At 52.9% G+C, this 25,748-nt stretch overlaps 1 protein-coding gene and 1 long non-coding RNA gene across 2 annotated transcripts; both read left to right on the top strand.

Annotated features, from left to right (window-relative positions):
• Positions 1 to 1,178: 1,178 nt before the first annotated feature.
• LOC144248460 (olfactory receptor 14A16-like) lies at positions 1,179 to 9,670 on the top strand. The gene has a single exon (XM_085563690.1). It carries the CDS (start codon positions 4,027 to 4,029, stop codon positions 4,957 to 4,959), a length of 933 nt encoding a protein of 310 aa, XP_085419816.1. The 5' UTR covers positions 1,179 to 4,026; the 3' UTR covers positions 4,960 to 9,670.
• A 1,088-nt stretch (positions 9,671 to 10,758) lies between these two features.
• LOC144248461 (uncharacterized) lies at positions 10,759 to 21,318 on the top strand. The gene is made up of 2 exons (XR_013341741.2): positions 10,759 to 12,187; positions 20,931 to 21,318. It is a non-coding gene; the product is annotated as an uncharacterized LOC144248461 (long non-coding RNA).
• Positions 21,319 to 25,748: the final 4,430 nt, after the last annotated feature.

Raw genomic sequence — 25,748 nt, 5'->3', positions numbered from 1 at the left:
TCTGGCTCTCAGCTCCTCCAGGGATCTCCTCCACACCTTCTGCCACACAAGAGCTTGGGTGTCTGTAAGAACTGATGTTGCAAGATATTTAGGATCGTATGGTGTTAAATCATACATGCCAAAAATGCTTTTTAACATCTGCTTGAAATATGGTGATGACAACCCATTGTCCCGAATGGCCTTAGCTAAATCTTTGATTGCTCCACGGTCCAGGCGTTCCCATCTCGGGTTTTGGCCCTGAGCGTCATAGCTCACCGGCATTATTATGTTTCCCGAGCCCTGCAATAAACCTTTCTCTTTCTCCAACTCTGCTCGAATGTCCTGCCAGTCCACTTTTGCGCTCTGCAAAGCTGTAAATTCAGTGGGTACTTGCCTGTAGAGTGGAGTCATCTGTTGTGGCTGCAGCTCTGGTGCAGCAGCACTCACCGATACCAACGGCGTCTGCAGCATCTGCGAAGATGAAGGCTGGAAGTCTCTGGAGAAAAGTGAAGCATCTGCTGTGGAGGAGAACACACGACTGCCTTGCATTATTTGGAAAATTTTTGGAAGATGAACCAACAGTTCTGGCTGTGACTCCAAGGCTGTGCTTCAATATCGTAAAAGAAATTCAACAACCCCCTTTGATATTAAAATTGACTCTCCCTGCCCCGAAAGTTTGGCAGACCTTGATTTTGGAATTGTTCAAGCTGGGACACCTTTCAAAGCGGTGATGCGTATCGTTTCATCCCGTTGCTGCACCTCAGCAGAAGTGTCCTGAGTCCCGCACTGTTCCGGTGTCAGTGGAGGTTCCTGCTGCCGTGCAGATGTGACCTTTTTCACCCTGGAGTTTTTCTTATAAGAAACTGGAAAAAAGTCCTGCAATGTCACAGTCCCACCACTGGGTGGCGCAGTGCCTTGACCGGACAAGTTCTGCGAAGCCTGTTGCAATGTTGTGGTTCCGCCGCTAGATGGCGCTGCCGCCTGACCAGCTGAGGTCAGAACCGCACTCTGCTCTTCAATCTGCACTTCCGATAAACATTTGAGCATTTCTTCTGACAATTGATTTACATTTGCAAATCCCGCACTAATTCCCGATAAACCTTTGAGCATTTCTCCTAACAACTGATTCACGTTTGCAATCCCTGCAGTTGGTAAAACTGACTCTCGTTGCAATAACTGTTCTAATTTGGTCATGTCAGAAGCCGACAGGGATTGGCCGTGGGCTTGGGCTGTCTGTTGCCATGGGAACTGTGATGGAATGGTGCCCTGAGGAATGTTTACATCCTGGCCACGCCCCATCCCTGCCTGCGTCATCTCAGGGGAGTGAACACTCCTGCTCCGACCCTGGCTATGCTTTGGCCTCGCTCCGCCCCGCACCGCCTCCGAATCAGAGCCACTGCCATCCCCCCCAAGGCTGACGTAGCCACCCTCCTGTTCCCATTCTGGCCCCGATGTCTCCGTCTTGCTTTGCCCGTCTCCTGGCTCTGTGCCAGCACCCACAGCCCGCGCGCGCCGGCTCCGCCCCTGTGTGCCTGTCCCGCGCGTTCGAAATGTGAGAAATCCCCTCCACCCGTGGCTGTCGGGTTTTGCTCAACCTTCACACACGTGCCCGCCGCCTGAGCTGCAGTGAGGAACGCCTCCCGCTGTCCCTCTGCCGCTTCCTCAGCAGCCCTGGCTGCCGCGGTCAGGGAGCCAAGTTCCCGCGCCCTTTGGGCGGCCGCTTCTGCGGCCTCACGGATTCTCGACATTGAACGCGTCCCCGGGCGCTCCGAGCGTACCACCGCCGCACTCGCACCCTCCGCTTTCGCCCCGATCCGTCCCGCCCCCGCCGCTCTCCCCGGCCTCGCTTTCTGCGCGGGCTGTTTTGAACTCCCAGCCTGCGCAGATGTGGAGGCGCTTTCCTCTCCCTCCTCCCCCTGCTCTGCACTCACGTTCGCACCTTCCCCCACCGGAGCCGCCACCGCTGCCATCCCTGCCATGAGTTTGGACTTGGGCAATGTCTTCCTCCCACCGAGGGTCGCGGCTGTGCCTGGCTCGCCCGCCTCTGTCTGGGGAATTTCTGCATCGGAGGAGCTTAGGGACTCTTGGGAAACTGAGGAACAGTGAGAACCCGGGGACACGGGACGCGATGGGGTATCATCTCCCTGATTTTCCACAGGAAGCAATCGTGCCTGTCCTGTGTCTGTGGTGAGAGGGGCTGCCCCAAGCTGCTGGCCGGACTGTCCCCCGCCCTGTTTGTCACCAGGAGCCGTAGCTGCCTGGCTTGAGCTGCCGCGTTGTGAGAGTGACTCTAAAACTGTTCTTGCTGAAGATAAAAGTTTTGCGGCAAGCTTATTATTTTTTATAGCCTGATAATATAATTGCTTGTTAATTTCCTGCCAAAAATTTGGCTCATACAATAAATCTGGATATGAGTGTGGGAAGTTACACCTCACCCATAATAATAAATCTTTCAGCTCCTTTTGAGCAATCTCTACCGGATGGGCAGAGATGATGCCCTGGAAGGCAGATACTATTTCTTTTTCCTCTTGGGAGAATTCCCCCCCCATGTTCTTAATTTTGACTGTTCTCACCAAAAGCTGTGTCGGCTCGAGGTCAGTCCGGAGATGGCACTGATCACCGTCCAGCAGGTCACAGGTGAGAGATCCCAGGCGCGCTTCTGGGTCGTCTCCTCCCTGGAAAGTCCCCGAGACGAGTTGTTTCAGTGAAGGTCAGGTTCTTATCTCGAGCTGTCCGCTCCCTCTCATCTTGGAATTTACGGCGAGTGTGTGCTCTGCTCTTCTCTTTTTTTTCTTCTCCGCTGATGCAGGTTGGAGGTTGTTTGATGCTTCTTTTCGGACTTCTTGCTGATGCCCGCACAGGGATGCCAGATGTGAGAACCCCGGGTTTGGTTTGGGGTCTCATATGGTGGTAAAGCTTCTCCTCCAACCCGTGCGTCCAAAGAAAAACTCCGCAGCCTCTTGTTGTTCGGTCTCAAGATGATTTATTGCTAGTTATCTAACAGATTAGGTTCTCGGGCTGCGGCCCTTTGGTCAGCGGCCCAGGCAGAGAGGCACACACTCCTGACACCCTCACTGTCTGGTGTCTTCTTCTTCTCTCTCCTCGCCCAGGGCTGCTGCTATCTTTTATAAGATATATTACGCATAGCATGTTTACAATTATTCCCCAATACCTATTACCTACGTTGCCAAGTGTTTTTCTATTCTAAACCAATCTGTGAGTGCCAACATCACCAAGAACATGGAGGTAAGGAAGAAGAAAGAAGAAGGATGGGTCCAGCCCACTTTCCTCCATCTTAGAACTTCTGTCCCCCATGTACAAAGTAAAAACCCCCCTGTACATGCACTAAAACCCCCCTGTACACTACCAAAAAATTTTTCCCTCTACTTTGTGACTGCATTTACTACACTATCTAGCATTTTGTGACTGCTTGTTCCACCTTCAAAGTTGGTAATTCATTCCATGGTTCAAACTCGAAATCACAGCTAAATCCAGCTGCCTGCTGGGGTCCAGACTGCGTCTGACCATGGCCTGGAACCTCTAAAAATGTCTGAGAGACATTTTGAGTTCCCACACCCTGAGATCCCCTCATGGGTACAGCCGGGGATATCCTTGCTGTGCCCTTCCCAGCTCTGAGCTGCCCTCCTGGGTGCAGATCTGTGCCAGAGCCAATAAGAGTTTCCTGAATGTCCCACAAGGAAATGCAGAGCTGCCACAGCTGAGGAAATGCCTCTGGGTTGGCCAGGGGAGCCGTGAGTGTCTGTCCTTGGCAGAAGTGGGTGCTGAGACTTTGCCCAGAGACTTTTGGAGAGGGTGAGACACTCAGGGATCCCTCAGCTCTGGGCAGGATCTGGTTTATCCCAGGGTGGCCCAGAAGCCTGATTATGCTCTGATTGCAGCCAAAGGTTTTTCCAGAGCAGGAACAAGAGTGGCTGAGTCCCAGCAGGACAGGCTACAGCAAATGGCCCAGGTTTGGCTCCAAACAGCCTCTCCTGACTTGTCCCTGTCCTTTCTCCATGACCAGGTGCCCATGTGCAGCCACAGCAAATGTCCAACAGCAGCTCCATCAGCCACTTCCTCCTGCTGGCACTGGCAGACACGCGGCAGCTGCAGCTCCTGCACTTCTGCCTCTTCCTGGGCATCTCCCTGGCTGCCCTCCTGGGCAACGGCCTCATCATCAGCGCCGTAGCCTGCAGCCACCACCTGCACACGCCCATGTTCTTCTTCCTGCTCAACCTGGCCCTCAGCGACCTGGGCTCCATCTGCACCACTGTCCCCAAAGCCCTGCACAATTCCCTCTGGGACACCAGAAACATCTCCTACACAGGATGTGCTGCCCAACTATTTTTTTTTACCTTCTTCATCTCAGGAGAGTTTTGCCTCCTGACTGTCATGTGCTATGACCGCTACGTGTCCATCTGCAAACCCCTGCACTACGGGACCCTCCTGGGCAGCAGAGCTTGTGCCCACATGGCAGCAGCTGCCTGGGCCAGTGCCTTTCTCAATGCTCTCATGCACACAGCCAATACATTTTCCCTGCCCCTCTGCCATGGCAATGCCCTGGGTCAGTTCTTCTGTGAAATCCCAGAAATCCTCAAGATCTCCTGCTCACACTCCAAACTCTGGGAACTTGGGCTTATTGTGCTAAGTGCTCTTCTATATTTTGGCTGTTTTGTGTTCATTGTTTTCTCCTATGTGCAGATCTTCAGGGCTGTGCTGAGGATCCCCTCTGAGCAGGGACGGCACAAAGCCTTTTCCACCTGCCTCCCTCACCTGGCCGTGGTCTCTCTGTTCCTCAGCACTGGCATATTTGCCTACCTGAAGCCCCCCTCCATCTTCTCTCCATCCCTGGATCTGGCCCTGTCAGTTCTGTACTTGGTGGTGCCTCCAGCCCTGAACACCCTCATCTACATCCTGAGGAACCAGGAGCTCAAGGCTTCAGTGACGAGACTGATGACTGGATGCTTTCAGGAACATTAAACTGCTGCCCAATTTCTGCAAAACACTTGTAATACAAGTAAACTTTGATACTTCTTGTTGTTTTCCTTTTGAGGTTCTTTTGCTTTGTAGTACATTTTAATGTTGTTCACAAAGAAACATCAGGAGCCCCTGTTTGCATTGCACACAGCAGGCGGGAGCACCCCCATGCTGGTGCTGTGGGGACATGAACCTGAGGCAGCACAAATGCCATCAGCCCCTGGGACCAGGAAGGGCTGGGGGACGCCAGGGAAACCACTCAGCTTTGTCCTGGCCTCTGCAGTCAGCCAGAAAGTTTGTTCCCATCAGCTGGGAGTTTCCTGTCCCACTGCAGACGCTGCTGCTCAGAGCCAGGGCTGCCTGGCAGCTATCCCCAAACTGCCCTGAGCATTTCCTTGGCTTCACCTTTGCTTTCTTTACTCTGTCTGATACAATTTCTTCCTGTTGCCCACCCCTGTTCCCTCCCCTGCAAACAGTCCATCTGTGTTTTTCCCTTTCTTCTCTGGCCCCACTCCCCATTGCAGTTCCTGACTTGGCACCATGGGAACATCCCTTGGGGAGCAGGATCATCCCACAAGTGCTGCAGGAATTGTCTGCAGGCTCCTACAGTGCCTGGTGCTGCTCCCTTGCCAGAGGCACCCCAGGCCAGGGCGGCACATCTGGGCTGCTGTGTCTGGCTGTGGGGCTTCCTGTTCTGGGAAGGAGGAGCTGCAGAGGATCTGCAGGACTGACAGGATGGGCTTTGGTGCTCTGAGGAGAATCTGAGAGATCTGGGCTGCTGGAGCTTCTGGAAAGGAGGCCCAGGGCTCCTTCTGCAACTGCTCCTAGGGTGGTCTCAGGGAATCACAGAATCAGCAAGGCTGGAAAAGTCCTTGGAGATCATCAAGTCCAACCTGTGCCCTGACACCTCCTTGACTCCCATGGGCCTCCTTTTCTCCAGATCAACAACCCCAGCTCCCTCAGCCACTCCTCACAGGACTTGCGTTCCAGACCCCCCATCAGCCTTGTTGCCCTTGTCTGGACACACTCGAGCCCCTCCATGTCCTTCCTAAATTGGGGGTCCAGAACCAGACACAGCACTCAAGGTGCTGCCCAACCACTGCCCAGCTCAGGGGAAGAATCACTGCCCTGCTCCTGCTGGCCACACCATTCCTGATCCAGGCCAGGAGCCATTGGCCTTCTTGGCCATCTGGGCACACTGCTGGCTCATGTCCAGCCTGCTGTCCATCAGTCCCTGCAGGTCCCTTTCTGCCTGGCTGCTGTCCAGCCCCTCTGTCCCCAGCCTGTAGCACTGCAGGGGTTGTTGTGGCCAAAGTGCAGGACCCGACACTTGGACTTGTTAAACCTCACCTTGTTGGATTTGGGCCCTGGATCCAGCCTGTTCAGGGCCCTGTGCAAAGCTCTCCTACCCTCCAGGAGATCAACATTCCCAGACAACTTGGTGTCCCCAGGGTTTCAGGAGGCCCCAGAGTGTCCCAATGGTCTCCATGATTCCATGAGGCCTCCCAGTGCCACAATGTCCCTTTGGTTCCATGGGACCCCTTGGTGTCACAAAGTCCCTTGGATCCTTGGGCCCTGCAGTGTCACAATGTCACCGTGGTCCCCAAGGCCCTGCAGTGTCACAGTGGATCCTTGGTTCCATTAAGTCTGGCAGGGCAGCAATGCTCTCCTTGGTCCCACAGTGTCACAATGGCCTCTTGGTCCCAAGGGCCACCACGGTGTCAAACATGTTTCCTGCATTCCGTGAGTTCCTGAGGGGCAGCACTGGCCCCTCGGTTCCATAGGGCCCTGCAGGGTCACAATGGCCCCATCATGACACGAGGTCTTGCTCTGTCAAAAAGCTCTGCATGGTTCCACAAGGCCCTGCAGGGTCACAGTGGCCTCTTGGTTCCATGAAGCCTCAGAGTGCCACAAGGAATTCCTTGGTGCTGCAGTGTCCTAGACACTTCCTAAATTGAGGACCCCAGAACTGGACCCAGCACTCGAGGTGCTGCCCAACCAGTGCCCAGCACAGGTGAAATGCGGATGAAAAATAAAAACCCCACAATTACAGTAAAGATTTGTAGGGAATGGTATGTTTATTTACAGCGCTGGACACATGTAGGGATTTATTGCCCTTCAATGGACATGCGCCCCCCTGAGAAGTCCCAAACCTTTTTTATTACTCTTAATTAATTTCCATAGGCATAGAATTTCACAATAGGTTCATGCATATTCATTCTCATGATTTCATGTTACACTTAGAGCTAGTTACACTTGTTTCTGTCAGAAAGTACAGAAAGAACTCCTGGGTCACTCTGTGTGGTCTGTTTAAAGGCCCAAGGAGTCTTTCTTATCTCTTTTTAGTGTGGAAATTTGCATTCTTTCTCTTTAGCTGGGGCAACTTTCCTAGTGCTGCAGTTACCAGACTAAACAGCTTATTTCACTTATGTTAACAAGGTCAAAGGAGCACATTTCACCTAAATCCAAATGGATTTCTACCCTGTTAAATTTTCACTCTGTCTCACAGCTGAAGAATCACTGCCCTGGTCCTTCTGGCCACAACATTCCTGATGCATAGGAGTGCCAGGGGCTGGATGAGGGAAATGGTGGGGGAAGGGTAGGGACAAAGTGTTATTGATTGTCAGCCATGATGGATCATGATTTTCATATGTATTCAGATTGCTTAACAAGGTGTTGGGGGTCAATATCAATTGGATATTGCTGATATCAAGATATAAATAGGAAAAGAAAAGTTAAAAGGACAAAACAATTCTCTCTGCATTGTTTTCAATATAGTCTATCCACTTTGAAGACACTTCTGAAATCTGGTCCTGTCCTGACTGGGCCAAGGGCTACAGCATGAGCGATCTCCTGCTTGATCTGGGTGAAAATTTGTTGCTGCTCAGGGCCCCAGTGGAAATTGTTTTTTTTGTGGGCGACCAGGTAGGGAGGGCTCAAAATCTGGCCATACTTGAGAATGTGCATTCTCCAAAAACCTATGGCACCTAGGAAAGCTTGTGTTTCCTTCTTGGTGGTGGGTAGAGACATCACGGTGATCTTGTTGATGACCTCAGTTGGAATCTGACTCTGTCCATCTTGCCACTTTACCCCAGGAACTGGATCTCTCAGGCAGGACCCTTGACTTTGCTCTTCTTGATGGCAAAGCTGGCTTCCAGCAGAATTTGGATGATCCTCTCTTCTTTCTCAAACACTTCCATTGCCGTGTTCCCCCACACAATGATGCTACTGATGTACTGCAGGTGTTCTGGAGCCTCACCCTTTTCCAGTGCAGCCTGGATCAGTCCATGGCAGATGGTGGGGCTGTGTTTCCACCGCTGGGGCAGTCGGTTCCAGGAGTACTGCAGGCCCCTCCAGGAGAAAGCAAACTGAGGCCTGCATTCTGCTGCCAGAGGAATGGAGAAAAACACGTTAGCAATGTCAGCAGGGGTGTACCACTTTTTCTGCCTTGGACTTCAGCTCGTGCTGGAGTTCCAGCATGTCCAGCACAGCAGCGCTCAGCGGTGCAGTCACTTCATTCAAGCCACAATAGTCCACAGTCAATCTCCATTCTCCTTCAGACATGTGCACAGGCCAGATGGGGCTGTGGAATGGTGAGTGGGCCTTACTGACCACCCCTTGGCTCTCCAGCTCACAGATCATTCTGTGGATGGGGATCACAACATCCCGATCCGTTCAATACTGCCGGCCGTGCACTGCCGAGGTGGCAATTGGCACTTGTTGCTCTTCCACCCTCAGGAGTCCTACTGCAGAGGGGTTCTCTGACAGTCCAGGCAAGGTGTTCAACAGCTTAATGTCCTCTGTCTCTGCAGCAGCTATGCCAAAAGCCCGCCTGAGTCCCTTTGGGTCTCTGTAACATCCGTTCTGGAGGAAGTCTATGCCCAGAACACACGGAGCCTCTGGGCCGGTCACAATGGATGTTTCTGCTGCTCCTTCCCAGCCAGGCTCACCTCGGCTCCCAACAGGGTCAATTGCTGCGATCCCCCTGTCACCCCGGCAATGGAAACAGGTTCTGCCCACACATGTCCCGATGGCATTAGGGTACACTGTGCACCAGTATCAGCTAAGGCTTCATATTTCTGTGGCTCTGATGTGCCAGGCCATCGGATCCACACTGAACAAAAGATCCAGCTTTCCTGTGCCTCTCCCTGGCTTGAGGCAGGGCCCCTCTACCCTGGTAATTATTTCTTTCCAAGGCATACATGGTAGAGGTACTTTAAAGGGGATCTGACAGATCATACTCGGCAGCTCAGTCATGGGAGTTGAGGCTGCCTTCACTTCACTGGAATTCCCTCGGTCAGTGCTTCCCTCCTTGAGCTGACACACCCACGCTGCCAGGACAGAAATGGGTTTCCCATTCCACCTTCCCATGTCTTCCCCATGGTCACGCAGAAAGAACCCCAGGCCAGCCCGTGGGGTGTACCCTCTCTCTCTGGCTGGGGAACGTTGGGCTCTGACTTTGGGGCCTGTGACTCACACTGGGGCAATGTGGGAACTGTTCCTCCTCACCTCCTCCCTCATCTCCCTCAACTCCTCTTTGAGTTCCTTGCCCACAGCAGAGCCATGAGCCTGCACTGGGCCATGGATCATACTCTCACAATTTCTCAGCTGTTGGCAGCAGAGCCCACTGTCTCTCGGCTGTTATCGGCATTAATCGTGGCAGTGAAGGTGGTGTACTGAGATGGCCCCAGCCTTGCCAGACTCCACAGCATTTGCCCTGTGCCCCTGACCTCGTCGGGGTCATTATCATGCTGTCCATCCCTCCCAAAGAGTACCTCCAATGCTGCCACTTCCCTCAGCTGTTGGATCCCTTCCTCAAGGGTTTCCCAGCACGTTCTGTGCTGGTGCTCCTGCATTCTCTCCCTGTGGACAAACCTCTCTCTGACACTCATTAAAATCCGCTCCCAGAGGGAAAGAGACCCTGGCTCCCTTACAAAAATCTGATTCATACCTGAGCCTTGGGTTAAAGGTCCCAAATTCCTTGCCTCACCACCATCCAGCTGGACACCTGTACCCATGAGGTCTCAGACTTGAAGCAGTCAGGTTGTATAAGCCTCACGTCTCCGTCGTTCAATGTCCTTGTTACAGAGACTTTTGTACGTCAGGGACTCGTGATGATCACAACCTCTGGCTCCCCTGTGGGTTGTGAGGGCCTTCCCTTATCTGGGTGCTCTGATTCCATCTTAGACCTCCTTGTTTCTACAGGGGCGACTGCTGCTGGCTGTGGCTGCCTTTGTGGCTCAGCTGAACCTGGACAGTTGTAACATCTGTGGGTTCCACTGCTGCCCCATCAGACTCTCCTTTTTCGAGGCAGGGGGAGGGCTTCTCACCAGCTGGGGAATGCACTCCTTCAGCATCTCCTGCATCTCCCTCACCAGACCCCACCCAGTCTGGGTGGTTCATATCTGGGGTGGCTGTGGGGCAGGGTCAGGCTCTGGGGCAGCAGCATCCCTGGTCTCTGGGGCCATGTCAGGTTCTGGGCTGGGTGTCAGGGTTTTCCAGGTTAATCTTCCCTCGTCTCTCAGTGCCAAATAGAACAGGGCTAACAGCAACACAGCCCCTGTATGATATCATTGGTATTTGGAGTGGATCTGAGCCCTTCACAAACTGGTGGGGCAGACCCAAAGAGATGGTTAAAGGCTTGGGACAAAATTTCCCCCGGTGTCATTTCCTCACAGTAGGTGCCACTATTAAAGTAACCCCAAAAGCACACAGTCAGTGTATGACAGCTGTGAATCCATGTGCCTGCTTCCCAGAGGAAGTTAAAGATCCATGAATTCTTCCCCTTATTCACCCATAAAACAAACCGGAGAAAAGCCACAGCAGCCTTGGCTGTAGGAGCCGTGTTTAGATCAGGGCCTGCAAATGGAGAAATGCAGCCACGGTTCCGTGCCACCCAAACCAGGGCAGGCTGGAGCACAGGGTGCTGCTTAATGAGGTTTCTGTAGCAGCACAAAAAAATTGGTTTACTCAAGAACTGTTATTCCCTTTTTTGTTCCTGTGCCCTCGAGCCACACGTTGGGTGCCAAAATCCGTCCTGGTTTGCAAAGACAGGAGTCTGCTAAGGAAGGCAGGAGCCTCCCCTGAAATGGGAAAAAAAATGTAGATCCTCTCCCTCTGAATTGCTGTAAATTTGAAGTTAAGGGGGGCTCTCAGGCAAAAATATGGGAGCAGGAATAACAGTTCTTTATTAGGGAAGAAAATAAAAAGATAAAATAAACAATACAGTGAAACAACCTCTAACAGACAGCATTTGAATACATCTTGTCTTGCAATATAGGACAATAACTTAGCATGAATCACATCCATTTACCACATGCTCCTTAGCCCCAGATATTGCCCACCTGGGACTGACATCCCAAAACAGTTTTCTTAAATTGTGCATTTTTCTTAATAATTAAAATTAAGTTAATTTTTAATTAAGTTAATTAAACTAATTGATTTTTGATAATAATAATTAAAATTTTATTGCTTATGCATAAAAATATTATTCTATATTTTAACATTTCATCTTAATGCTTCTATAAAAAAATCTCTGTATGTTTTTTGCAACCAAAAACGGATTGGTCATTGGTTCTAGGTAACACAATTCCCTTCATTAATTCATTTACCACTATTGGCTATTGATTTTGCCCTCTTTATTCTAATTTTCTTTATTTTTATTATTTTTGTCATCATTTTTATTATGTTCACAGACAGGGTAAAAGCGGCCACTTTGGGGCCCACGGAGACATTTCTGGGCACATTTGGGGCAGTTTTGTGTCTGTGGAGGGAATTCAGAGAGAACTTGAGGGTCTGGGGGCCCCTGGGGGAGCCGGGCGGGCGCTTGGAGGGGCACTCAGGGATCCTGAGGGGCAGTTCGGGGTCCGGGGGAGCACTCGGGGGTCCGGGGCCCTGGAGGTCAGCGAGGGGAATTTGGGGCCCTTCGGGGTCCGGGGGAGCACTCGGGGGGCTCGGGCGGGGCTCTCTGGGCGCGGGGGCTGATGGGAGTTGTAGGCGCGGGTACAATGCGGGGTAACGGGGCCGCGGAGCATCACGGGAGTTCTAGAAGCGGGTACAGCGACTCTCGGTGGGGTGCGGTGCATGACGGGAGATGAAGTCACGGATGGAACAGCTCTGGACGTGCACCGCAGAGCATGATGGGAGCTGTAGTCCCGGAAGTGGCTCGGACGCGACGTTTGCGATCCGGGAAGGCCTCGGGGACACTTTTGCATCCGAGCGGCGACTTGAGGTGCTCGGGGGCTCTGGAGCACTCGGGGGAGCTTGGAGAGATTTAACCGGGTTCCTCAGGGCGCAGGGCGCGGCAGGAATTTTAGGCGCAGAACTGTGTTCGGAGGGGCTCCGGGGCCACGGGGGATGAGAGGAGAGGAATTCCCAGAAGTGGCTGTGCCGAGCATCTGTGGGGCTGGGAGCACTCAGGAGATCCGAGGACGCTTTTGGGGGGTCGCGAATGGGCGCTGAGGGCACTTGGGGGTCCCGGAGGGTCTCGGGGGCACTGACGGGAGAGATGGGGGCGGTACCGGGGTTCTGTGGAGCGCGGGGCATGACGGGCGTTGTAGTCCCGGCCCTAATGGGGCTCTATTGGGCTGCGGTGCATGATGGGAGATGTAGGCAAAAGAAAAGATGGCGCTGACTTCAGGCACCGCCCCCAAAGCCATGATGCCTGTCGCTGATTGGTTGGGGCTGTGATGATGTGCGGGAGCCTCGGCAAATGGGAGGCGGCGGGGGCGGGAACAGCCCATTCCCAGTGCAGCCCCAGTGCCCCTCCAATCCCTCCCAGTACAGCCCAGTCCCTCCCAATACACCTGAGTTTATTCCCAGGCCCTCCCAGTTCCTCCCAATGTCATCCACAGTATGCCCCAGTGTTGCCCAGTCTTCCCCGCAATGTCCCTAGTTTGTCCCAGTATCCCCCAGTTTCACTCCCAGTTTCACTCCCAGTATGTCCCAGTGTGTCCCAGTGTACCCCCAAGTCCATCCCAGCCCACCCAGATTCCCCCTCAGCATTCCTCATGTTCCCAGGCTGTCCCAGTCCTCCACAGCATCACTCCCAGTATGTCCCAGTGTCTCCCACAGCATTCCCAGTATTCCCCAGTATGTCCCAGTCCTCCCCAGTGTTTCCAAGGACAGCTTCATTTCTCAGGGCTGCCGTGGCAGCCAAACCCAGCAGTGGGGTCAGTGCAGTGCCCATGGCCACAGCCCCTTGCAGTGCCCAGTGCAGCTGGGGCTGATGATCCACCCTCACAGCTGGCCCAGGGCCGGTCTGGAGTGGTTTTGGTGGCACCTTGGGCTGGCACACACCTGAGGAGGGTGTCTGTTTCCATGGGGAAACTCAGGAGTTTTAGATTGCTTCAAACATAGAAAAAGGGAAAGCCCCTCTTAGGCTGGGTGCAGCCAGCTCTGCGAGCACAGCAGGTCCCAGGTGAGTGAGGACAGACAGGATGGGCTGGGGCAAAGTGGAGCAAGGTTGTCCACGCTGGGCCAGAGCTCAGGGCACAGCTTCTCTGAGCAGGCCAGAGCTCCTGAGGGGAGACCCTGGCTCAATATCAATCACAGAATGCTGCAATCACCTCTGATCTAAAGAGAAATGTAATAAAATACACCCTTTAAAACAGGAATGTGTATTTCTTACAAGCTCTTTGAAATCTTTCTCCACAACTGGAAGAGGAAAACTTTAATGACCCTCTCAGGGCTTTGGTGTTGTTTACATCAGACTCAGTCCCTGAGAGTGTCTTCAAAAAACTTCTCAAGAACTCAAAGCTAAATTTAAACTCCAAAGTTCCTTGAAGTTTTAATGGGTCCCACTGAGGAACAGGACTGAGAAAGTGTCCCCAGGTTCCAGTCAGAGCAGAACACTGGAGGCAGTGATGACAGCTGGGGACAAGCAAGGGAAAGGTGGCTCTGGTGCTGAGCAAACCTGGATGTGTTTCAGGAATGCAAAGGGCCCAGGCCTGAGCCCCAGCCCCTGGCAAGGCAGATCCTGTCCCTCCCTCATTGTTCAGGGCTCTTCCCGGGATGGGCACTGGCATGTAGGGATGTGCAGTGCCAAGGGCAGGACCATGGGGCGGCCCCTGCCAGGCTGCTGAGCAGGGACAAGGAGGCACTGAGGCCCCAGGGCTGCAAGGGTCACTTGTCCCCTGGTGGCCTCAGGCCCAGGGCCAGCAGCCATGGCCAAAGGGCTGCACAGGTTGGCTCTGTCAGGGCCTTGCAGCTGCTGCACATCCCTGAGCCCTCTGCAGCCCAGGCTGTCCCACGGTGTCCCTGCCCTGCGCCTCTGTCCCTGCAGGCTGTCGTCACCCCTGGCTGCCCCACCTCGCTGGCCCTTCCTTTGCTGGCAGCTCTGCCTCCTGCTGCCCCTGCCTGGCCACACAAAGCCTTGGGCTGATACCAAAAGGGTTTATTCCATTTTTACCTTGCCTGGGAACTTTTAACACAGGAACAGGGTGTGCAGGAGCTGCTTTTCCAGCAAGGACAGTTGGAAGTGTAGAAGACATCTGGCTCAAGGGTGCAGTGATACAAAAAGCAAGGACTGAACCTGGGAACTTGGGGTGGGTTTTATGGCAATGGGTAAATTGTAATACACATTTAGCGACTGTGTATAAGCAACACACAGGTAGAGTTACATGTCCACATACGGTTAGGAGTTATCCCTCACTAGACCCAAGGCCTGAATAAATGATCCCCTCTTAAATAGCAAATTAGTGTTAAGGAGTCTTGTTCTGATATTTCAGAGATTTGGTGGCCATGGGGCCTCACAGAACCCAGGAGTCAGCTGTGACTCTGTGCAAACTCATGGAACAAAGGGTCCATGGTGACACAGTGGAACCCCATGGAACCAAAATCCATTTTGGCACACTGGGGCCACATTGAACCAATGGTCCATTGTGACACCACGGATCCAAGGAGACCAATGTGACCCTGAGAAACCTCTTGGAACCAAGGGGCCATTCTGACACAGCAAGGCCTCGTGGAACCACAGGTCCATGGTGACACTGCAAGGTCACACGGAACCAAGGTGGCCATGGAACCAAGGTTCTGCCATGGAACCTCATGGAACAATGGGACCATGGTGACACTGTGGAACCAGGGAGACTGTTTTTGGCAGTAGGAAAGCTCACGGAACCCCAAGTCCATTGTGACACGGGGAGGCCTCATGGAACCAAGGGACCATTGTTAAACTGTGTGGCCTCCTGGAACCATGAGCCATTGTGACACAGCGTGGCACCTCATGGAGCCAAGAGTCCATTGTGACACTGTGGGGCCCTGTGGAACCAAGGGGAGCACAGTGACTTTGTGGGGCCTCATGGAACAATGAAAACTGTTCTGACACTTTGGGACCCACTGGAACCAAGGGGCCATGACAGCATGGCAGGGCCTCATGGAATCAAGGGGACTGCAGTGAACACTGTGGGTCTCCATGGGATGAAGGTCCAATGGAACCATTGTGTCACCATGGTGTCACTCCGGGGTATCCTGGAACCAAAGGTCCATTGTGACCCAGCAGGGTCTCATGGAACCATGGAGACCATTCCTACATTTTGAGGCCTTGTGAAACCAAAGGGCCTCTGTGGCACTTCAGAGCCTCATGGGGCCAAGGGGACCATCATGACACTGTGGGGCTCAGTGACACCAATGGTCTGTTGTCACACTGCCAGGCCTTAGGTGTGGGTGCTCTGCTTGTTTTTTCTACTTGTGTCCTGGTCAGGATTTTAGGTGCCTGAGACGATAATTCGTGTTCAGACTCAGGTGCTTCTTGTTTCTTATCAGTGTTGCAGCCTCACAACTGTGAGTTCTGCAGTCTTTCATTAGCAAGTCACAAAATGGCCAAATAATTTCTTGTTACAAGGTCTTTAAAAACTATCCAACCAAGAAATGACACCTATATTATTTTCCCTTTTGACCCAATAACTGATCCCTCGAAGTCAGCAATGCGGACTTTTCTGTCCAATCACAAAATATCACCCAAAGCCATAAAGAATAATGTAAGAAGGTAAATAAGAAGAACGTGTCTCCACCCTAAAACTTCCATCTTGCTTCATATTTATTACTATGTTCTGAAACCCCAAACTCTAATTTTTCCACCCTGTGGTAGTATACACCTCTAACCAACTACACACCCGTAACCCCAGTGCTATTAATCAATTTTGGAAGCCTTCTCCACAACCTCAGGTCAAATGCAGTGTTCTCTTGCAAGTCTGTGCCTTTCAGCACAGCAAGTTTAACATTCTCAGCATCCAGGGTTCCAACAGTCATGGAATCAGGGACACTATGTGACACTAAAGGCCTCACTGAGCCACTGTGACACCACAAGGCCCCATTGAACCCAGGGGCCATTGTGACGCTATGGAGTGTTGGCAGGCCAAGGGGCAGCTGTCACACTGAGTGGCACCATGGAACCAAGGAGCTGCAGGGCCCCATGGAACTAAGGATTCATGGAACAGTGTGGGACCCCACGGAACCAAAGGTCCATTGTGACATTGTGGGGCCTGTTGGAATCCTGGAGGCCATTCTGACACTTTGAGGCCTCGTTGAATCAAGGGGCTCTGCAGGGCCCCATGGAGCCAAGGAGACCCTTCTGACACTGTGAGTGCCCATGGAACCAAGGGTCCATTGTGATCCTGTGGCACCAAGGAGACCCCTGTGACCCTGCAAGGCCTCATGGAAGCAAGGGACTATTGTGACACTATGGAGCCCCATGGAAACAAGAGGCCAGCGTGACACATCTGGGCCTCATGGAACCAAGGATCCAATATGACACCACCAGTGTGACACTGCAGGGCCCCATGGAAACAAGGGGCCGGTGTGACACTGCAGGGCCCCATGGATCCAAGGGAACAGGTCACGGGTCTGGCTGGCTTGGCCTGACTGGTCCAACTGCCCTAGGCATGTCGAGGGTTTCTTCTCATGTACCCCTGAAACAGAGCCCTGGGGCTCTGGGCTTTCCTTCCAATGGAAAAGAACTGTCCTTCTTATTCAAGCATTCATGGCCAAAATGGGATTACCCCCTCCAAAATTCCCAATATCCAGAGATTGCTCCTAAACAAAAGCTGTCATTAACAAGTGTGTTTGGCCTTGTCTTCCTGAGAGCTGGCTCTCACCTGCCTTCAAACACTGAGGCTCTGTGCTTTTCTTCCTGTAGAATAGGACCGTCCCTCCTGCTCATGCAACCATGGCCAAAACTGACACTTTTCCTCCAAAATTCCCTACGTGCAAGGGTTTCTCCCAGACAAAAGCTGCCAGGACAGACTTCTCTGGCTTGCCTTGGCCTCTGGTGGTCTCCCTATTCTGCCCTGCGACACTGGGGCTTAGCTCTTTCCTTCCTATGAAAAACAATTGTCTTTCTTCTTCATTCTTCATCTGTCTCCTTCTTTTGGCCAGGTGTCCATGGCCAAAATTGGGATTCCACCTCCAGAAGTCCTATAGTCAAAGATTGCTCCTGCACAAAAGCTGCCATTACAGACAGGTCTGGCTGGCCTTGGCATCCTTAGGTGGGCTCTCACCTGCCTTCCAAACACAGGGGATCCATGCTTCCCTTCCTATGGAAAAGAACTGGCCTTCTCCTCCAGGCACAAATGTCTGAAATTGGGATTCTACATTCACAATTCCAAATATCCAAGGGTTGGTCACAGATAAACCTGCCAGGATAGACAGGTCTGGCTGGCCTTGGCCTCCGGTGACTGAAGAATTCATCAGATCCTGAAATACAGGGGCTCTGTGGTTTCCTTTCTGTGAGACCATTGTGACACTGTGGGGCCTTGTGGAACCCAAGGGTCATTGTCACCCTGGGGGCCTCATGGAAGGAAGGGGCCACACTTCAGAAGCAAGGAGAACATTGGGACACTGCAGAGTGCCATGAAACCAAGGGAACATGGAACAGGTCTGGCTGGCTTGGCCTCCCAGGGCCACCTGACAGGTCCAGCTGATCTTGGAATGTTGATGGCTGCCTCTCATCAGCCCCTGGAGAACTGGGGCTCTGTGCTTTCCTTCCTATGGAAAAGAACCATCCATCTTTCCAGGTGCTCATGGCCAAAATTGATATTCCCCCTGAAAAATTCCCTTTATGAAAGGGTAATCCCACCCAAAATCTTCCAGGACAGACAGCTCTGGCTGGCCTTGGCCTCTGGTGGTCACATCTCATCTCAAGGAAGCCCTGAGGAAAGTATTTGAGCAAGTTTGACTGCTGGAATGTCAATGAGTCTCTTGTCGTCTGAAAAACTCAGATGCTCTTCTGGTCATATGTGTCTTTTATTCCTCATTGTGTACTATGTGTGAAATATAATTTTCAGCTAAAAAATATTATTCTTATCACTCTCCCAGTGTTATCTGACACAAAACACCTTGTCTACATATGGATCAAGGCCACCTGTATAAGCAAACACAATGAAGAATCCAGCAGGAATTATTTGTCTCTGTTCCCATCTCCTCTGGAGCTGGAGGTGCAACCCCAGCACTTGGAAGGGCTCAGAGGGTCAAAAGCTCAGCTCCCACACAGAGAACTTGTGGACCTTGGATGCTCTTCCTGCCCCTGCCCGCTCAGCCAGGCTGAGATGGACACTGATGGTTCCTGTGCCAGGCTCTCCCAGCCCAGCCCAGCTCCCTGCCAGCTCTGCCAGCTGCCCTGAGCTCTGGGCAGCACCAAGGGCCTCTCCCCAGCACAGCCCAGCCGGCTCTGGCCCCACAGCTCTGCTCAGCCCAGGCTGCTCTGGGCACTGCCCCACGGCCTCAGCCCCTGCCAAGGGCACAGCAGCAGCTGCAGCTCAGCCAGGACTCAGCCCCACCATGGGGGAAGGGGCTTGGCCAAGGCCAAAGGAGCTCCCTGGCTGCCCTGCTCCCCTCTGCCTGAGGTGCTGAGAGCTCTGCAGCCCCTCCTGCCATCCCATCTGCCCAGGCCAGCACAAGAGCCCCGGCCCTGGGGCCCTCCAGAGCTGCTCCTGCTCCAGGCCCAGGGCCCATCCCAGAGCTGGGGCAGCCACAAAGCTGTGCCCATTTCTGCTCATTGCTGCTCTGGGATGGATCCTCAACCACTTGGAGGCTGCTGATGAATTTTACTGCTCCAGAGGCCTCTTCTATCTTGATTTCTTCAGTTCAGGAATTCAGTGACAAAAGGCTTATAAACATTTGTTCAAAATGCCAAAACAAGGAAAAACCCATGGGAATAATTCAAGTCCTCAATTCTTCTGTGCTTAATTAGACAGATTTGAGAAATGTATACAAAGTGAATATACTATATCGAAAACAGGGCAGAGAGAATTGTTCTTTTCCTGTTAATAGACTGATATCAGCAATGTCCAATTGATATTTAGCCCCAGCACCTTTTAACGCTGTCTGAACATATATGAAAATCAAGACCCTTCATGGCTGACAATCAATAACACTTTGTCCCTACCCCTCCCCACCATTTCTCTCATCCCACCCCTGGCACTCAGAGCAGCTGAGGAATGGAGTCACATCCAGGGGTGTCCCCAGGGCTCAGGACTGGGGCCAGGTCAGTGAAATCTCTTTATTGCTGATCTGGACGAGGCCATCAAGGGAACCCTCAGGCAGTTCCAGGTGAGCCCAGGCTGGGTGGGAGTGTGGCTGTGCTGGAGGGCAGGAAGCTCTGCAGAGGGATCTGGACAGGCTGGAGCCATGGGCCCAGGACAATGGGATGAGGTTCACCAAGGCCAAGGGCCAGGTCCTGCCCTGGGCTCACAACCACCCCAAATCCCTGGCCATGTCCTGCCCTTGATCCCCACAGCCTGTCCTTCATCCCTGCATTGCCAGGGACTTTCTGGGACAAGGGAGCTCTGCTCTGGGGGTGGAGGGAGCTCCATGTGCCACCACTGGAGTGGGAACCACAACTCATCAGGTTTGTGTCCTTTGGGGGTCAGGAACTGGTGAGACTCAAAGGCACAGAAATTTTCTCCTCATGGCCAACAGACCATGGTTGAACAGGACACAATTTAATAACAATCACGCTCTTCCCTGAGCTATGTGCAGCATCCCAGCAGCATCTGATGAGTCCACCATCCACTAGTGACTTACATGCTAAAATTGATCTTAGACAGGAGTGTGGGCAAAACAGCTCAAACAATACCTGAATTGCAAAGCTGTCAGTGGTGGATGGACAAGGGAGGTCAGGCTGGTTTTGGTGTTGGGGAAATGCTGAAACCAGCCTGACTCATTTCATCTCCTCCTGGCCTGGCTGATCTCCCCTCTTTCCCCTTACACCCATTGGCTTCTGTCTCCCACCAGGCCCCCGGTGAAGAGCCTGGCTCTGTGTTCTCCATCCCCTCCTCGCTGGCACTGCCAGGCTGGGATGAGGAGCCCTTCAGCCTTTCCTGCTCAGGCTGGACAAGCCCAGCTCCCTCAGCCTCTGCTCACAGCCCAAGTGCTCCAATCCCACCTTGGAGGCCCTTCCCTAAGCCTGCTCCAGCTGCCAGGCATCTTTCCTGCCCTGGGGAACCCAACCCAGGCCACGGGGACCTGGATAAACCACGTCCTTGATGTCCTGGGCACACAGCCCTGGCCCCTTTTCCCCATGTCAAGCTCTGGGGTGGATCCTGTGGAACATCCTTTGGTGGAGGCTGTGGCTGCAGGGGGACTGGGGGGATACCAGGGGACAGGGACCCCACTGGGCATGAACAGCATTGGACTTGTTGGGAGAAACTGTGAGTGAGAGCTGGAGTGGAGTGACCAACCCAGTGACCTCACAGAGCCCTGCTGGGATGTCACACAGCCCCACTGTGATGTCACAGTCTGCTCTGAGATGTCACAGCCCATTCTCTAATTTCACACAGCTGGTCTCTGATGTCACATAGAGCTCTGTGATGTCATCACCTGCTCTGTGATGTCAGACCTCTGCCCTGTGATGTCACAGCCAGCTTTGATGTTACAGGGACAGTCTATGATGTTGTAGCTTCTCAATGACCTCACTCTGTGATGTCACAGCCCACTCTGTGACCTCTTGTTACCAGATGATAAATTGTCTCCACCAGGTGAGCTGACACCTGGAGCTTGTTCTCCAAACCCCAGGCCTATGGAAACCACACAATGCCCACTGTGTGAGAAGAGGAACTGGAAGTTCACCAGCCTCAGTGTCCTGCCAGCTCAGCCAGGCCCATAGGAACATTGGGGTCCACGACCACCAGAAACCACCAGAGAGAACCCCAGGACAGAAGAACACATGGGTAATGGAGAGGGGAAGTATGTTAATGATTCTGGGGAAATGATTATCAGATGTGTGTTTAGTCCACGACAATCAATGGATATGTGTACAAAATACAGAATATGAACAGAAACTTTCCTGTACTCAGCATGCTCGGCTTTGGGAGGAGCTATCCCCCATGCATCCAGCTGAATAAAGAATGCTGCTTCTTAATGCTGCATTGGTGTTAAGGAGTTTTCTGTTTTACTGAATTTTTGGTAACACTGAGCTCACAAGGAAAGCTCTGTCTCCTGCTGTTCACAAACAGAGAAGGGCTGGTGGCAGATGTGGGGGTCGGAGGCTGCCTGGGGCACAGGGACCATGAAATAATCAAGTTTTCAATGATCTGTGCAAAAAGGAGGGGCAGCAACAAAACTTCAACACTGGAATTAGGAAGGGCAGACTTTGGCCTACTTAGGATGCAGGTTTGGGGAGTACAAAATCAGGTACTGAATTTTTTTAAGGGAAAGAGCCCTTAAAAACCAAGGGGTTCAGGAACGATGGACACATTTTGAGAAAGCAATCTTAAGGAGTACGGAGCAGCCTGTCCCAGTGTGGCAAAAGATGATCTGCTGAGGAAAATCACTGTCCTGACTACCCATGGAGCTTTTGTGGGAACTCAGGGGAAAGCAGAGAGAGCATTAACTTTGGACAGAAGGTCAGGCAACTTAGCAAATGTTTAAGGATGTTGTTACATCATGCAGAAAGAGAAAAGGAAAGATGTGAAATTTCAATTAGAGATTAACCTGGCCACTTCTGTGAAAAATAATAAAAAATGTGTCTATGAATAAATTCATAGCAAAACATGGTATAAGGAGAACCTCTACTCTTTATTGGATGCAGTGGAAAATAGAGTAACTAAAGATAAGGAAAAGGTTGAGCTACTTAATACCTTGTTTGACTCAATTTTCAATATATGGAGAGATTGTCCTCAGGACAAGAGTTCTCCTGAGCTGGTAGATGGTCACAGGGAGCAGAACAGGCCCCTGTAATCCAGGTGGAAGCAGCTGGTGACCTGCTGAGCCACTCAGATGCTCACAGGTGGATGGGATCTGATGGGATCCATCCTAGGGGGGTGAGGGAGCTAGCGGATGAGCTCCCCAAGCTGCTCCCCATCATTTACCATCAGTCCTGGCTCACCAGGGAGGTCCCAGAGCACTGGAGGTGCCAGTGTGAGCCCATCCCCAAGAAGGGCTGGAAGGAGGATCTGGGGAGCTCCAGGCCTGTCAGCCTGACCTCGGTGCCCAGCAAGGTTATGGAACAGATCACCTTGAGAGCCACCACAGGGCACCCACAGGATGGCCGAGGGGTCAGAGCCAGCCAGAGTGGATTTAAGAGGGGCAGGTCCTGCCTGAGCAACCTGATCTCCTTTTATGACCAGGTGACCCACCTGTGGATGTGGGAAAGGCTGTGGATGTGTCCATCTGGACTTCAGCAAAGCCTTGGACACTGTCTCTGACAGCATTCCCTGGAAAAGCTGCAGCCCACGGCTTGGGCAGGTTCCCTCCTGGCTGGGAGATGGAAGAGCTGGCTGGAGGCTGGGCCCAGAGAGGGGTGGGGATGGTGCTGCACCCAGCTGGTGTCCAGTCCCTGGTGCTGTCCCCAGGGATCTGTGTTGGGCCCAGTCCTGTTTAACATCTTCACCGATGATCTGGGTGAGGGGATCGAGCCCACCATCCCCAAATTTGCAGGTGACACCAAGCTGGGTGTGAGTGTGGATCTGCTGGAGGGCAGGACAAGAAGACACATCCTCCAGCTGCACCAGGGGAGGTTTAGGCTGGACAAGAGGAAGAAGTTCTTCACAGAAAGGGTGAGTGGGCATTGGAATGGGCAGGCCAGGGGGGAGGTGGCAGAGTCACTGTCCCTCTCCAGTGGCACTCAGTGGCATGGTCTGGGTGACAAGGCGGTATTAGGGCATTTATTGGACTTGATGATCCCAAAGGTCTTTTCCAGCCTATTTGATTCTGTCATTCTGTGATGATTGGGACACTCTGGGGCCATTGTGACCCTGCAGGGCCTTGTGGAACTAAGAGGACCATGGTGACACTGTGCAGCCCCATAGAACCAGGGCTCCATTGTGGTGCTCTGGGGCCCAATGGAACCAGGGAGTCCCCGTGACGCTGGGTCCTGGTGGAACCACAGAGGCCATGGTGACACTGCGGGGCCTCGTGTGACCGAGGGGTTTCACCACTGTGACACTGCCAAAGCAAGGAGAGCATTGGGAGAGTCCAGGGCCCAGGGGAACCAAGGGGCCATTCTGACACTGCAGGGCCTCCTGGAACCAAGGGGACATTGTGACACTGCAGGACCTTGTGTAACCAAGGGGCCACTGTGACACTCTGGGGCCTCAGGGAATCTGGAAGGCCCTTGTGACACTGTGTGGCCTCGTGGAAACAAGGAGTCCATTGTGACACTGAGGGGACTTGTGGAAGCACAGAGAGCACTGTGACAGTGTGGGACCTCATGTGACCATGGGGCCTTTGTGACACCCTGGGGCCCCATGGAACCAAGGGGCCACTGTGAAACTGCGGCACCAACGAGAACATTGTGACACTGTGAACCCCATGGAACCAATGAATCCATTGTCACATTGTGGGACCCCATGGAACCAAGGAGACCAGTGTGACAGTGCAGGGCCTGGTGTAACCAAAGAGACATTATGACACTGAGGGGCCCCTTGGAACCAAGGACATCTTTGCAGATGACACCAAGCTGGATGGGAGTGTTGATCTCCTGGAGGGTAGGAGGGCTCTGTACAGGGCCCTGGACAGGCTGGATCCAGAGCCCAAATCCAACAAGGTGAGGTTTAACAAGTCCAAGTGCCGGGTCCTGCACTTTGGCCACAACAACCCCTGCAAGCGCTACAGGCTGGGGACAGAGTGGCTGGACAGCAGCCAGGCAGAAAGGGACCTGCAGGGACTGATGGACAGCAGGCTGGACATGAGCCAGCCGTGTGCCCAGGTGGCCAAGAAGACCAATGGCTCCTGGCCTGGATCAGGAATGATGTGGCCAGCAGGACCAGAGCTGCTGTGCCAGCACTGCTCTGCCCCAGCTCTGCACACAGACATTGCTGCTGCAGCTCCAGAGAAGGCAACAAAAGGGCATCTCTGCAGAAAACTCTGCTGGGACATCCTTTAGTTTCTTGAAAGCCACCAAGCGCGCAGCCCCTCATTGACACAGTCTGTGGCCACAGGGAAGGTGGAGAGAAACAAAATCAGAAATGGCACAAAAATGAAATTTATTGTGGACAGTATCAAAAAAGTAAAACAAAGGAAAAAAATCCCCACATCTAATTCAACACAAAGTATCAAAGATAATGTTTATTTAAAGTGATTTGCTGAAATTAGGCTGGCAGTTTAATGTCCTTGAAAGCATCCAGTCATCAGTCTCCTCACTGCAGCCTTGAGCTCCTGGTTCCTCAGGCTGTAGATGAGAGGGTTCAGGGCTGGAGGCACCACTGAGTACAGAACTGACAGGGACAGATCCAGGGATGGGGAGGAGATGGAGGGGGGCTTCAGGTGAGCAAGTATGCCAGTGCTGATGAACAGAGAGACCACGGCCAGGTGAGGGAGGCAGGTGGAAAAGGCTTTGTGCCGTCCCTGCTCAGACGGGATCCTCAGCACAGCCCTGAAGATCTGCACATAGGAGAAAACAATGAACACAAAACATCCGAAGAGCAAACATGCAGTAACAGCAAGAAGCCCAAGTTCCCTGAGGTGGGAATTGGAGCAGGAGAGCTTTAGGATCTGTGGGATTTCACAGAAGAACTGGCCCAGGGCATTGCCATGGCACAGGGGCAGGGAAAATGTATTGGCTGTGTGCAGCAGAGCATGGAGAAAGCCACTGGCCCAGGCAGCTGCTGCCATGTGGGCACAAGCTCTGCTGCCCAGGAGGGTCCCGTAGTGCAGGGGTTTGCAGATGGACACGTAGCGGTCATAGCACATGATGGTCAGGAGATAGAACTCTGTTGCAGCACAGAAAAGAAAAAAAAAAACCTGTGCAACACATCCTGTGTAGGAGATGATCCTGATGTCCCAGAGGGAATTGTGCAGGGCTTTGGGGACAGTGGTGTAGATGGAGCCCAGGTCGCTGAGGGCCAGGTTGAGCAGGAAGAAGAACATGGGTGTGTGCAGGTGGTGGCCGCAGGCTACGGCGCTGATGATGAGGCCGTTGCCCAGGAGGGCAGCCAGGGAGATGCCCAGGAAGAGGCAGAAGTGCAGGAGCTGCAGCTGCCGCGTGTCTGCCAGTGCCAGCAGGAGGAAGTGGCTGATGGAGCTGCTGTTGGACATTTGCTGTGGCTGCACATGGGAATCAGTAAGAAAAAGAATTATGGAATAGTTGAGTGTGGAGAGGACTTTAAATATCCCAGCACAGCTTAGGGGCATCTTCCCCCCACTGCCTGCCCAGGGCTCTGCTGCCTGGGGCTGTCCCTGTCAGCAGCTGCTTCCCTGTGCCCAGGGCTGAGCCCTGCCAGAGCTGCCAGAGCCCAGCCCAGCCCTGGGTCTCAGCTCTGCCCTGCAGACCCCTCCCAGCTCAGGCACTGCCCAGGAGCAGCTCTGGCTCTGCAAGCTCTGATGATAACATCAGAGCAATCCTGAGCAGGCTGGAA

Source organism: Lonchura striata, chromosome 31 (assembly GCF_050655825.1).
Source record: "Lonchura striata isolate lonStrDom1 chromosome 31, ASM5065582v1, whole genome shotgun sequence".
Classification (NCBI taxonomy): Eukaryota; Metazoa; Chordata; class Aves; order Passeriformes; family Estrildidae; genus Lonchura; species Lonchura striata.
Note: the sequence above shows the minus strand (reverse complement) of the source record. Positions and strands in the feature narration are given on the sequence as shown.

Coding starts and splice junctions, on each gene's coding strand:
- LOC144248460 (XM_085563690.1), top strand. CDS start 4,027: ATGTCCAACAGCAGCTCCATCAGCCACTTCCTCCTGCTGGCACTGGCA.